Genomic DNA, 14669 nt, shown 5'->3' with positions numbered 1-14669 from the left:
CAAAAACATTGTACCACTTTATACAGGGAACATAACAATAGCAGAGGTCACCATATAGTAAGATCGACAGATACATTCTACCTAACTCAGTCCATTTCGTTGACAGAAATAAAAACTGAAGGTCTCCAGGTTCTGTATGGTGGCTTTGCTAATTATAAGGATTGTTAAAGTTGAACAGTCAGTAAAAGGTTACTGATTAAACTGCCTTGGAAATGTCAGAGAGTAGAAAGATAACTTTGGCAGCTTGGTGCTAATGAAGATCACAAGAAGAAAAAGTTCACTCAAAAGAAACAACTAGGAAATGAATTGATGGCAGTGATTTCCTACCAGTCACAAACACGGAAGACTTCAATTAGGGTTAAAATACAGGGCATTAATGTATTTTATGTCAAGTTACTTTTTAGCTATCAAATCATCAAATACTGGTAGCTTTTCTTTTTTTTCTGGTTTAAAAAACAAATTCATAATCATTAGACATGTGTGCTTTGATGGGTATATGTTTGTTTAACCTATACTGAACATGTCATATATTGCAACATTGACATATTTTTGGCAAACACAGTTGTTTACTGATTTTTGTTTTAGTGTTGCTGCTACTTTTTTTACTTTTCTATCCTTGTACAATAAAACCTGTCTAAACTGAACCCTGAATTATCTGAATACCTGTCGAAAACCAACACTTTTGCAAAGTCCCTTTACTCAACTTAAATGTATTTTGAACCTCGCTAAACTGAACACCCTTCTAAAGCAAACAAATTTTATAGTCGAAATGAGGTTCAGTTAAGACAGATCTCACTGTTTACAACAAATCAAAAATTTTAACATTACCACAACAGATAATATCTTTACCTCTATTCAACATTATGGGATATGACAGTGGTTTTAAACTCTACCTATGTCAGAATGTCAAGTCGGAAGAAAGCTCAAAAGGATTCATGCATATGGTGTTAACACACCTTAACTTCTCCCACTACTTTGTATTTTAATAGTTCTCCATAAGATTAACTGTCAAAATCTTCATCTAATTCATGAACTATTTCAAGGACAACAGAACATAATTCTGGGTTTATTTTGACTACCCGATATGTATGAACCTATCTACCTACTGGCTTTACATAAATATTAATGAAACTCCTAACCAAGTATCATTTATTTAAAATGCATGTTTGTTTACATACTCAGATAATTAGAAAACTCAGAGGTTAGAATCAGTGTGAATCTGGTGTCTGGAGCCCCAATTTCTGACCTATAACTTTTGAAATTTCATTTTCCTAAATGCTGGACCCTATTTTTTTTTAATTAAGACTTTAAGTATTCCTCAAGTGGACCATTAATTTAAAATTTGAAAAGTCCAGGATCTTTGTCTTGTGAAAATAAACCCATGAAAATGAGACTTTTGTCAACCCTGTCAATGCAACCTTCATTTGTCACCTGTTAAAACCACTGTGTCTCTCCTTCCATCTGACACACTGATAACAAACCAAAACTTTAATCTAGTAGTTACATAGACAATGACCTTAATGTACTTACTTGTTCTGTTCACAAGCAGCCTCAATGTTTTCAAACACCTTCAGAACTTGTGCAGCTGGTTCACAACTTTTAGACATCTTCTGTAGTAGGGCAGTTGTAGTACTTAATTTAAACAGTCCCAGTGCTCTCTTCCTAAGTCCATGAAGCAGACAGGCTTCTACCGCACCTAATAACCAAAGAATATATCATTAAAGAAATGGTTAATTTTCATACTTAAAACCAGGAGCATTTTCACAGCATAAAATAAGGATTTTAACATGCTCGCTAAAGCTAGCATGCCTAAAAATTACATTTTACCATCTCAGGTGGAGAAATAATTTAAACCACTCATTACTGAAGGAGAATCAGTATGTAAAGAATTGTTTAATTATTGCATTGAATCAAATTTTAAACAACTCTACTATAAAACAGAATAAGCCCTTGTCCACTCTGTTTGAAATGAAAAATGGAAAAAACAATTTAAATGGATTTTTCTTTAATCAAAATAACCAATACTAAAAAAAAAAACTAACAGTGTTTTTGAGCTATTGTAAAATGAGTATGCCATCATACCGCTATCAAAAGAAAAATGTTACAGTTCCAGACCATATGTGTATTTGGACCATAGGTACATGTATATGGTCTGGACCATAGGAACATGTTTATGGTTTGGACCATAGGTAAATAAATGTATATGGTTTGGACTATAGGTACATGTATATGGTCTGGACCATAAGCACATGTATATGGTTTGGACCATAGGTACACGCATATGGTCTGGACCAAAGGCACATGTATATGGTCTGTACTATAGGTACATGTAAATTGTCTGTACCATGTAGTGTATACCAATATTGACGGGCCATACATTTTACTCGAGTATGGTTTCCAAATTTTAAAAGAAAGAATAAGAATATTATCAGACATAAAAACTTACTGACAGCAATAGTACATAAATATGTGCCCATTCGCTACAAAATGCATGTAAAACTTTCTGCACTGACAACAGTTTGCCATTTTTACATGTCTTATGGGACTATTTAAACCATATTCAACTTATCCCACAGAATCAATACCACACCAACCACAAACTGTATCCCCAGAGAGCTTAGGACTACAGAAAGACATAATTCATAATTGTGTCGAGCAGTACATTACACAATATATCATTATTACAAAGTGGGAAAAAGAAAATCAATTTATACAGTTCTATATCCAATAATAGAAGTATCTGATGGTTTTCTGGCAGGCTATATCCACAAGTGATCTGTAATCTTCAGATATTATATACCTAATACAAGGTGAATTGATCTGGTTAAAATGGAGTTATACTGTGATTGATACAATTACATATTGTACTTCAGTACAGGTAGTATGATTAAAATTAGAAACTGTAAAACAAATTATGAAGCAAGTTTATTGGCAAAATGAAGGTCTTACGGTGTGCTTCTTTTTTCTTGCTAGATTTAGTTGGCCAAGAGTGTAACTTGTACATGGACATATGTACTATAGCGTCATTCCTGCCTATACATGTAAATCATATAACTTGTAAATAATCCTAAATGATTTCAACTATACTTGATATGTTCTGCCATAAAATAAATCAGTTAGTAGAACTCACTAACCATAATACTGGAAAAAAACTCTTTGGAGAATAATTCAAGACAGCTGTAAACCAATCACCAACAATATCAAACACAGACAGAGATGAACCACAAAAGAAGTGCTTAAAACATCTGACAACAGTGACAATTGGCCCCTGAAGATTTCAGTCAATTAAGTTAACTTGCGTCACAGAGCAAGCGTAGGAGGTGCTATGGTACTGGTTTTGACAGATCACGAAAGTAATATATCCTAACCAAGTCATTGCACAGTAACTCTATAGGAAGAAATTAAACAGAACCAGAATAAAAAGTTACTTAGTCATATATTTATAGGACAGTTCAATAAATATATTATCTTCCAATTTAGGTACAGACATATAAAAAAATTTCTGACTGTGTTTTATCACAAAGTGAATTCAAAAAGAAAAGTTAAAAAATAATATGAAATGTAATCCAATTCAGAAATGTATGACTTTAACCAAAGATCTATGAATCACATGGAGTTGACTGGAAATAACATAAAAGACTGGATAAAAAAACCCTCTAGTTTTCTATTCAAAAAGAGTTTTAGCTTTCACTCAGCCTTATCTGGATACTGACTGAATTTGTCCTCTTTCAGGGTATGTCTGCCCAATACATGCCAAATAAAAACTGAAAATTTTAATAAAATAATTTTTGACCCAAAGCATAACAAATATACTTATAAAACAATGATTCTCACAAAGAGTCCAATAAAATCACTTAACTATAAAGTAAAGGGAGATTTTAAAAAAACCCAATTTTCTATTACGTAATAAAAAGATCCCCTCTCTTGAGACATTTCATACAAAATCCAGGAGAAGTTTCTCCTTTCTTCAATTCTGAGTAATCTGATGGGTTAAAATTTGATGAGAGAAATGAATTAAGGAAATGTTTGACTTGAGATTTTTATGAAACTAAAGTCTTTTAATTTCAACTATAACACTAAGAAAAGACTTATTTCCTGTATTGAGTATGAATTTAAACCTTTTTTTACACTACATATGTAAGAGCAAAATTTTACACAAAAAAAAGCTAGATGAAATATTTCCAATGGAAACAAGTGCAACCCACTGAAATAAAAAACAAAAATTCTTATTAAAAAGGGCAATGATAAGTGACAAAAACTGCAACTATGACACAGTAATTGCATACTCATATTTTAATAATTTCCATCCATGTTCCTCAATTAAAGCTGAAGAAAAAACTTAAGGGAGAGATGTGCATGTACAAGCATGTATATACTGACAGTAGCAAAACTTGCCAACAAGTTTTCAGGGCACATATAAAACCATCTTAAAGCTAAAGTTCTCTAAGTTGCAGGCTGTTACAGTAGGACCATGTTATGTTAGAACATGACTGCTTTATACTGCTCAGGTCAATTAACTAATGAAAAAGTCAGTTTAATCATATGAGAAGGATGTATAAACAGGGAGATAATAAAGGTTAAAAGGGTGAATGTACAATAACTTTCATTCCATTCTACAATGAAAAAAGAAAAGAAAAAACAAAATGTCAAAAGGCCATATCTATATAATAGATTATGTGCTTATTATGGAGACAAGGTAAGTAATAATTCAAAACATTGTATAATGGCTCCACCTACAATACAGTTTAAAAACAACAACAAACACAGCATCAATTATTTATAAAGTATGAAAAAGAGAAGTGTTTTAATGGTACTTTGTCAGCAAATGCTTTGCATAAAATGTTTGCTTTACATGCATATATCATATAAACTGGTATTTATGTTATGCAAGTAATAGAAAAAAAATTTTGAAGGCAAAAATAACAGAAATCAATTTCAGTTCTGATTGAACATAAATAATTGAATTTTTTGTAGGCGGAGATATTAGTGTCATATGAACATGGCCTGGACATGAAATTACAATAATAAGTACTAATTTATGGATGGTTTATAATATTCAAGTGACGAAAGAGCACCCCACCTTCATATTCTAGCTTTCTTCATAAAAGTCTACATATGATGCCTGACCTTCTTATAAAATTTCAATGAAATTCATTGAGTGGTACAGTTGCAGTTGCAGTTGCGCTGACCAGGTTTCAATATATAAAACTCTTCAGTTGAATTATCTCTCTTTGGAGTCATCCAACAGTAACTGTATTCCTTCATGCACATCTAAATAGCTGCCAAATCCTTCCTATAAAATTTCATTGAAATCTCTCTCATGGTTTAGGAGGAGTTGTGCTGACAAGAAATGTGGACGGACAGACAGACAAACAGACAGATTGGGTGATTCCTATATACCTAGGTATATACTCCAAAACTGTTTTTGCATAGGGTATACATGTCATTATTGGAATTAAAGATAACAACTGTTTAGAACAAACTTACCACACAGGGAAATAATGCTACTGAAGTCTTCATGGACAAGTTTCCACACAGGGAAATAATATTATTGCTTACTTCATAGATAAACTTACCACAAAGAGAAATAATATATCTGCTTTCTCCATGGACAAATTACCACACAGGGATATAATATCTCTTTCTTCATGGACAAACTTACCACACAGAAACTAATATTACAGCTTATCAAAGTTGCTAAATCATGGACAAATTACCACACAGAAAATAATATTACTGCTTTCTTCATGGACAAACTTACCACACAGGAAAATCAAACTACTGCTTTCTTCATGGATAAACTTACCACACAATAAAATAATATTACTGCTTTCTTCATGGATAAACTTACCACACAGGGACATAATACTAATGCTTTCTTCATGACAAACTTACCACACAGGGAAATAATATTACTGCTTTCTTCATAGACAAACCTACCACACAGGAGAATCATACTACTGCTTACCATACAGGGAAATAATACTACTGCTTTCTTCGTGGATGAACTTACCACACAGAGAAATAATACTACTGCTTTCTTCATGGACAAACCTACCATACAGGAAAATCATACCACTGCTTTCTGCATGGGTAAACTTACCACACAAGAGAATCATACTACTGATTTCTTTGTGGATGAACTTACCACACAGGGAAATAATACTACTGCTTTCTTCATGGACAAACTTACCACACAGGGAAATAATACTACTGCTTTCTTCATGGACAAATTTTCTTGTGACAGCTTCTTCCATAATCTGCTTCACCTACAACAGATATGATAGAATTTTTTAGTGAATTATCTCCCTTAAAAAAAATTAATTGACAGATTGATTGCAGTTTTAAAATCCTCTGGCAGATATTTTATGCATTTCAGAATGAGAACGATTGTTCAATTGAACAGATACTGGTTTGTAGTATTCCAACATCTATTTGTCAAGCATTCCAAAGATTTTGAAGTCTGTAATACACTTCATTCTGAAAAATTAATGTACGTGACATTCTGGCACAACATCCAAGTATTGGTTGAAATTTAGTCTGTATCCAGTACTACTTTTTCATCTGGCTCAGGTCAAATATATAAAAATTGGAGACATGGTATGATTGCCAATGAGACAATTAAAACTTCTACTGGTCACCACACTGTCTTCAATGATGGGTAAAATCCATACCATAAAGCAAGCTGTATAAGGTCCAAAAATAATGAAGTGAAACTATACATAAAAGACCAAACCAACCTAATCTATAGAAAAAAAACATAAAACGAAGAACAATGAAAATTAAAAAAAAAACAACAAAAACCACTGGACCACAGGTTTGGAACAGGCAGATAAAGTATGTGGCGGGTTGTACATTTTTGTGAGCACTCAAACCTCCCCCTAACCTGGGTAAGTAGTGGAAAAATACAACAATAAAATGAACTATAAAAATCTGTTGGATTCAGATTTAGCTATTCAATATCAATACAGAATACAAACACTTTATCAAATAGAACAAAATACAAAGTTCATTAAAGGTAATGGTCCACCTCTGATATGCTGTTCCCTCATCAAGAAGCAATGACTTCCAATTTCAAAGTATTTGGTGTCACTGGCCAGGGTTCAAACCCATGACCTCCCCACCCCAAGGAAGTTACGAATTTTTTGTTGAAGGAGGTAGACCTAGGATGAGGGACACAACTATTACAAACCATTGGAATGTTTGTGTTCAGCATTTCACATCAATCTCATGTAAGCATCACAGTAACTTAGACTGATTTTATTCTGTTTCAAATGAAAGCCTGATAGGCTTCAGTGAAATTGAATATGATACAAACATATCACTGATTTCAATAGTAATGTCCCTTACCCTAGGTATAACAGGGCTCATGCTACTTGAGCAAAACAGGGAGAAGTGACTTTCCTTTCAGAGAGACACTAGACAGAAGTGGGGATGAACAGGGAGAAGTGAATGCGTATGCTATACCTCCTTCAAAATCATTCAAAGTGTAAGTGTAAACAAAAGAAAAGAGCATATATTTGTACATTGAAAAATAAATCACTGTACAGTAGGTGCATCAGTTATACTCGAAGTCATTCAGCAAACACTTAGAAATTCTGGTCCTCTTTTAACCAGAAAGACTTTTACATAAAAACTAACACAAACACAAACAGTGTCCCTTCAGCAACATGCTTGAGTTCATCAAACATGGTTTATCTGTTGCATTCTTCATTGAAACAGAGGCTTATCTATTTCAGTTAATCTCTCTTTCATATCAACAACGAAAATGAACCTGTGGGTACTTGAAAACCCTTTTAATTATATCAATTTATCTATTCCATCACAAAAATTTTGCATGACATTCAGAATTTTTTTTAATTGATTGAATAATATCAAAGACTGAAATAAGTTTAAGAAGCTGAACACTGTCAAGACTCAAGAATATTCATTTGCATAGTTGACTCACTATACTTTTAAGGAGTTGGATTATTAAGGAGGTAGACCTAGTGTAAGGGACACAACTCTTAAAAATCATTGGAACGTTTGTATTCAGCATTTTACATCAATGTCATGTAAGCATCAAAGTAAATTAGATTAATTTCATTCTGTGTCGAATGAAATCTTGATATCCTTGGTGAAATTGAATATGATACAAACATATCACTGACTTCATGAGTTATGTCCCTTACCCTAAGTCTACCTCCTTAAACAGAAGACAAACAAGGTAAAATATTCTGGTTAAGTCATATTAATCCCACACCAAAAGAACACAGAAACCAGTCTTTACAACATCATTTAGAATATATCTAGGCAAATATGAAAAATCTCTTTTTCTGTTTATGCTGACATTGCAGAGTGTGGTGTGGAAAGAAATGGGTCTAAGGACAGGCAGAGAGATAAATCCAGTGCACCCTGAATGTCACAGATATTTAAACTGTTACACAAAGAGAGAAATCCAGTGTACCCTGAGTGTCATATCTGTAAAGGCTGACAAGGCAGAGAGGAATCCAATGCACCCTGACTGTCACACATATATAGACTGTCAGGCAGAGAGAATTTAGTGCACAAAAAAATGACATACTAGTATAGACTATTATTCAGAGAGAGGAATCCAGTACACCCTGAAAGTTATACAGGTATAGAATGTCACATGTAGAAAGTCTATAAGCTGTTAAGAAAGAGGAAAACCTTGTCTTTCCTGTATGTACTCTGTTGATTGCAAAAAGTATTCATATTTGTTTCTGTATGACATTTACAATAAAAAAAGGTTTCAAATTTTCTATGGGACCAATTAGGTATCAAGTTTATAAACAAATGACAGATGTTGGCTTAAAGTGTTCTCAAGGGTATAATGGAAGGACAGACAAACAGACTATAGTATTACTACATCTCTTCATAAATTTACTGGCAAGGGATTATGGTAAAAGGTTTTCAAAACAAATAAGGTAAGAATATTATTTTTATTTCACATGTATTAGATGGTAGGTACAAGTTTATGGGAAGCAACAGACTAATGGAAAATTGGCAACTGCTATGGGATGACATAACCAATGATATTGTAAACATGTAAGCAATTAAATGTATCCATTAATGTTCTACCATGAATACTTAAGCCAAAAACCACACTTAATTCTAAATTGATGAGAAAACTCAAAACATAAAACCTCTACCAATGAATTTTATACAATTTGTCGTCATTCAGACATTGGCTGTTTCAGTAATTCTACAACTTTATGTGGGCGTTGGAACTGCTATTCACATTGATTTACACCAATCCTTATTGATTTTCTGCCCTTCTTTCCATTACAAACAAGAATATAGTTGTTTTCTCTCCAATTCTAATGTAAATGAAAAATTTCCCTTTTCCGCTTAGCGGTATAACATTTATTGCATGAAATATTGTAATGATTAATAACAAAATATTGGATTTCTATGTTTGTTTTCTAGGAATCACAGAATAAATACTGTATTACACAAATAAAAATATTACAATGTCCATGAACTAGTTCATGAATTCACAGTTCGTACCCTTTAATTTCGAGGTGCATGCATCAGCTTTTGAATACGAAAGGCTCATTTCTACCAGGTCTTTCATTAATAGGTGGTACCAGGTACTTTTACCCTTCTAAAGTGCTGAAAGGTACCTCCAGAATTTTAAAACTTCATACATTTTTATTAAACAAAATGATGAGGAGTACCTCCTACAAAACAAAAGGTACTTGCATTGCAAAAAAGTAATGAAACCCCTTTTTCTAATCTACACAAAATTAAGACAAGACCTTATGTCATGACAATAACTTAAAGATCCTACATGTACATGTATTTATATTTTGAAAAAAAAGTAGGGCTGCTTAAATAAAAGACATTGATACTGGTTTAATGGCTATGGTTATATAGCTTACATATGACTTATTGGAGTCAAACAAGGAGTACATGTATGTGGCTTCATGTAAAAAATTAAATAATAAGAAAGAAATTACCTAAGTAGACAGTAAAGATTGAGTTGTATTATTTTTTACTTTTTGATTTTTATTTGATTACACTATGTTAAGCACAGATGCAATAATTGGTTGTAAAAGTGGTTTCTGGTGTGAAGTAGGTAAATAGGAACCAAACAGACTATTTATTTAAGCCTATGTACATGTACATGTAGATCCCTTTTGGACCTTTTGTTCATGTGCTGTATAACTGCTTTAGATGTAGGACAGCAGTATAGGATAAGGCTTGTACAATGTAAGTCTCCTCACATGATCCTGTGATTTTGTGACAATGGGCCCCTAACTCCAAAGCACGGGAAATGGTTGCTTGTTTAAATATAACAATCTGTCCAAAGACATCCTATATGTATAAATATTACAATAACACTATGATGCTGAACTATTTCAGGAATTTTTCTGAGTATTTTGAGAATGGTCCTTTCTGGGCCACTTTGGGAAGATTTTATCCTAAAAATTGGTCATTTGGAAATCAAAATTAGTGGGTTAAGTTAATAGCAAATTTTGCAATTCTGCATAATTTTGAAATAATTTTCTTTGGGAAAGGGTCCTTTTAACAGACCATGAGGAATGCTATAAAAATCCATGTACTTCTATACTAAAATTACTTTGGTAAACAGAGAAAATTCTTATAACTGTAAATCATACTGATGCACCTGTCATTACCTAACAAAACATAAATCAGTCTCTGGTTTTGAATGCTTTCAATAGTTGAAATGCCAGATAAAAATAAATTATGAAGGAGAATTCCAAGCTTATTCCAATACCCTGTCATTCTTATAAGTAAATTTTGGGGAACAAAACGTTATTATTTTCTACTTCCCATTTTAATAAGTAGAAGACTTACGTATCTGAAAGTTACTGTTAAGTTAAGACAGCAAAACTCCGATTAAACATACTGCTTACTTTAAAATTAAAGAAAACATACAAATTAATTTTTTTTAGCTTTTTTTTAGAAATTTAGTTTTCTGCAAATCATAAGATTATTTATTAAATTGCACTGAGACATAGCATTTCAAACTGTACAGGAAGTATTGATTTTACATTTTTTGCCCAATCATTGCAGCTTTAAAAACCAGTAAATTTTGAAAGAGTAATCATGGGAACCAAGGTTATAGCAGTAATCAAAAGAATGTAATCCAAGGACAAAGACCAAACATGGAAAACAGACACACACAACAAATAACATAAAGTAACCAAAATCATACATACAAAGTAACAAAAGCAAACGAGCAACTCGGACTCCACTAAAAACTGGGAGCATGGACCAGGTGCACCAGTAGGGTAGGTGTGAATGATTTGTGTTAAATGTTGGTACTTTAAATTATTTTCATTCCTATTTCAGTTATTGATTTAACAAACAAGTACTAAATATTTTAACCAAGAGCAGTGATTAAATTGATGTATACTAAGATATTTCACACTATTTCGTGACATTTTATTTTTGTTTGTACTACATGTATGTTGTTTTTTCTTACAGCCAAGGCTCTCAACTCTGAAGAGCAAAACCTAAAGATTTAGCATGGTCACTAAAGATGTCCTGAAGGAATTTTACAATCTTATAATCTTGCAACTCAACTAATTCAAACCACTCCTACAATGTACATTTTGTATATAAACCTTAAAAAGGCATATATGATTATGTTACAGAACATTACCTATCTCATTATACAAGTACTTGCCTCTTTTTTCACAGCCCTCAAAAGGTTCTGACGATTTTCGGCTTCTGTAACAAAATTTTAGAGAAGGATTAAAAATTTAATATTAAATAATGACATAAAATATGATATAGTACATGTATAACATACAATGTACAGAAAAAAAAGTCAACAAGAGTTAAAGACAAATTTAGTCTCTAAATCACAGGCAATAATGAGTATGATGAGTTGTTATATAAATTTAATCTGCAATTACTTTCTTACATTTTATCCAATTAACAAAACCTGTATTGTTAATATATCCTTAAACTGTGTACTAATTTGAAAAAAAATTAAGGAATTGTACAGTTCTTCATGGCAAGGGAAAAGAATGTGCAATTCCGTAGACCTACACACTCTACTGTAAATTGAGCTCAACAAAAGCAGTGACTAATGATACATTGTACAAATGAAGTATACTTGTCAATATTCAATATAGTTCTTTACTTTTGGTACAAAATGTAGATTGAGGTTTCATTGTTATTATATCTGTAAATGTTCCATTTAATATTCTGAATGAATTCTAATTACTGAATGGATGTGTATGAAACAATAGAAGAATCTCACAGTGTTAACATAAATGAGCTTCAATATTCAGTGACATTAAAAAAGTACATGTAAATGGAAAAAAAGCCAGTGGTGTTTCTTGTAATGATAATGACCATTCTGTTTTCAAATTACAAGTACAATGTACATGTACATGTATATTGTAAATTAATGTATTTTGGAAAAATCATAATTTTAATGTGCATGTTCTTCAAACTAAGACTTTACATCAATGGCACTGTATAAATTAACTACATGTAATTCTTAAGATAAATGTACATGCACATCCATACATTTAGTACATTACAATTTATACTGTTATTGAATCATGAATTCCTTACAAAATACCTGTAAGCATGAAATGGTGCTATTTACTATCTAAATGGCAATTTTGTTATTAATATATGTTTTAACTACACACAAATAAATAGGAACTCTAAAATTTCTCCAATAATTGATATAATAATAATAATAGTAAATATGCAACTTTATCTTACCTGTTGGATTTTGGACATCCATCATGAGCTCCTGTAGGTGCTCAAGGATAATTCCAAATATTCAAGGGAAATCAGATATGTTCCATGCTATATTTCACCACCTCTGTACTGAGCTGCTGGGTTTTTTTCTGTAGCTATCTATACAACTGATAATCAGGACATATCAGTCATCCATGATTATCGATCTAATAAATTATAATATTCTCAGTAGGTCTCGCTTTCATGTCAGTCGGGAATTTAGTTTTCTAGATTCTATCAGCGTCTTGTGTTATAGTTTGGGAGCGACACCACTTCTTATTCGTATTTCTCAAGTTCTTCGCAGAGAAATCAAGTAAGAGAGATTTTTTGGTTGCTGCATGTAAACAAATATACCGGAAGTTTAGGGAGAAACTATTTTGCGTATTCATTCACTCCCCTATTCGGGTACTATTCGAAAAGTAAACATCCAATTAATCATCGTAGATACAAATCTTTGACTTAAAATTTGGTAGAGCTTAAAGAAAGTCATCAACGAACGAAACATCATCATCAGTTAGTGGTGCCGTTTTCTGTAAATATTTGATCCCCTTAATGTGCTATTTAATGATTTGACTGATGACCGCAAACAAATTGGGAAAAGCCAATTGAAATGACGGGCAACTTGTTTTCTTTCTTTTTTTATTACGTATATAAAAAAAATAATTGGTATATATATGTGTGCCAATGAAAAGTAGTAATCAAGGCAACCAAGACAGGCGCGGATCCAAGCACTGGCGTACGAAACCGGGTTGTTCCGCCCTAATTGTTTTTTGTTGAGCTCTTTGTATGTTTTTACTCTTATACCTGATTGCTCTTTAATTAAGATTAACTACTTCTTTTCTACAAACATGTTTTTTAACGATTTCTTTTATTTTTCTAAGAGTACTAATTAGTGTATCATGAAAAACAATACCTTCTATTTATAAAAACATCAATCATGTACCTGTTAATTGATAAGGGCGCAACCACTCACCAATCAGGGCGAAACAACTCAGGACGAACATGAAACTAGGGCGAAACCACCCGATGCCCTGGCGTACAGGGCGTACGCCCCCCACCTTAATCGGTAAAAAAAATTTTCACCACAATTTTGAATGCCGAACTGAAGAAAGACGTTTACCAAAACATTTTTGTTCATTGATAATATTTATAATTCTATTCCAAAATTGTATGCGGCTATTTTATCATATACAACACTTTCCTTAAATGCTCTTTGACTTCCAGACAAGTCATTGTTATTGCATATGATGACGCTGGTTCGTAGTAGAAACGTCAGCTATATTACCGGGACATCGTAGGCTTCTTTATCAACTGAATGTCAGGACAGTTGAGTTGCATGGAAAATTCATATCTTAGCCGCGAGCGTAAGATGCATTAGAACAATTTACATGTAGAAAGTTTTTTACTAATGCTGGTAAGGTAAGTTATGACAAAAAGGAACGATCGATTTCTCCCCTCTAGTTCCCCCTAAAAAAATTATTTTACGGGTGATGCTGTTCAGATATCCTCTACATACCATATATCTTTTTGATTTTACGAAATGTCTCTGAATATGTCTAAATTATACTCTAGCAGTGGTAGAAGTTGTCTGGTCAGCTATTTTCTGATTTGATGGAACGGAAGTTCAACCGCTTACATTGTAGCTATATAGTAGTCCAATTGCCTCTGTTGGAGTGACAATAAAATATGTCTTAACTGTAAATTAAACAGAAGCCAATGTATCTTTTGTAGTTTCACACTGTATCAAGTACTAGTGAGTGAATAGACCTGTAATTAGATTAATTATAAAGTCTCTGATGAGTGGTCTACGATTGAAATTTTTTAATCGCCTCCTTCACGATCATAGTAGGTATAATACATAATTCGGTCATTTGTATACAGTTTATCAAAATAAAACAAAAAATGACTTTAAACGTTACTCCCCGATAGAAAAT

The 14669-nt window shown here is 32.6% G+C and overlaps 1 protein-coding gene and 1 long non-coding RNA gene across 12 annotated transcripts in view; one reads left to right on the top strand and one right to left on the bottom strand.

The window, feature by feature from the left end:
• The window catches only part of LOC148608245 (small G protein signaling modulator 1-like), a 64324-nt gene extending 51103 nt beyond the window's left edge, over positions 1–13221 (bottom strand). For 3 of the 11 annotated variants that reach the window (XM_088543855.1, XM_088543856.1, XM_088543854.1), the window contains exons 1-4: positions 12718–13209; positions 11660–11703; positions 6194–6269; positions 1531–1696 (exon numbers count right to left, since the gene is read on the bottom strand). In XM_088543855.1, the coding sequence (XP_088399981.1) occupies positions 1531–1696; positions 6194–6269; positions 11660–11703; positions 12718–12742 (311 nt within the window). In that variant the 5' untranslated portion in view covers positions 12743–13209. Of the gene's footprint in view, positions 1–1530; positions 1697–6193; positions 6270–11659; positions 11704–12717 lie in introns of all 11 variants that reach the window. The other 8 variants (XR_015914932.1, XM_088543850.1, XM_088543853.1 and 5 more) reach the window with 6 other exon arrangements.
• LOC148608246 (uncharacterized) lies at positions 8837–11644 on the top strand. Its single transcript, XR_015914934.1, has 2 exons — positions 8837–8927; positions 11458–11644. It is a non-coding gene; the product is annotated as an uncharacterized LOC148608246 (long non-coding RNA).
• Positions 13222–14669: the final 1448 nt, after the last annotated feature.

This window comes from Perna viridis, chromosome 9 (genome assembly GCF_037379345.1).
Source record: "Perna viridis isolate PV_CMFRI_1.1 ecotype Kerala chromosome 9, ASM3737934v1, whole genome shotgun sequence".
Taxonomy (NCBI): domain Eukaryota; kingdom Metazoa; phylum Mollusca; class Bivalvia; order Mytilida; family Mytilidae; genus Perna; species Perna viridis.
The sequence above is the reverse complement of the archived record's forward strand: the minus strand, read 5'-3'. Positions and strand labels throughout refer to the sequence as shown.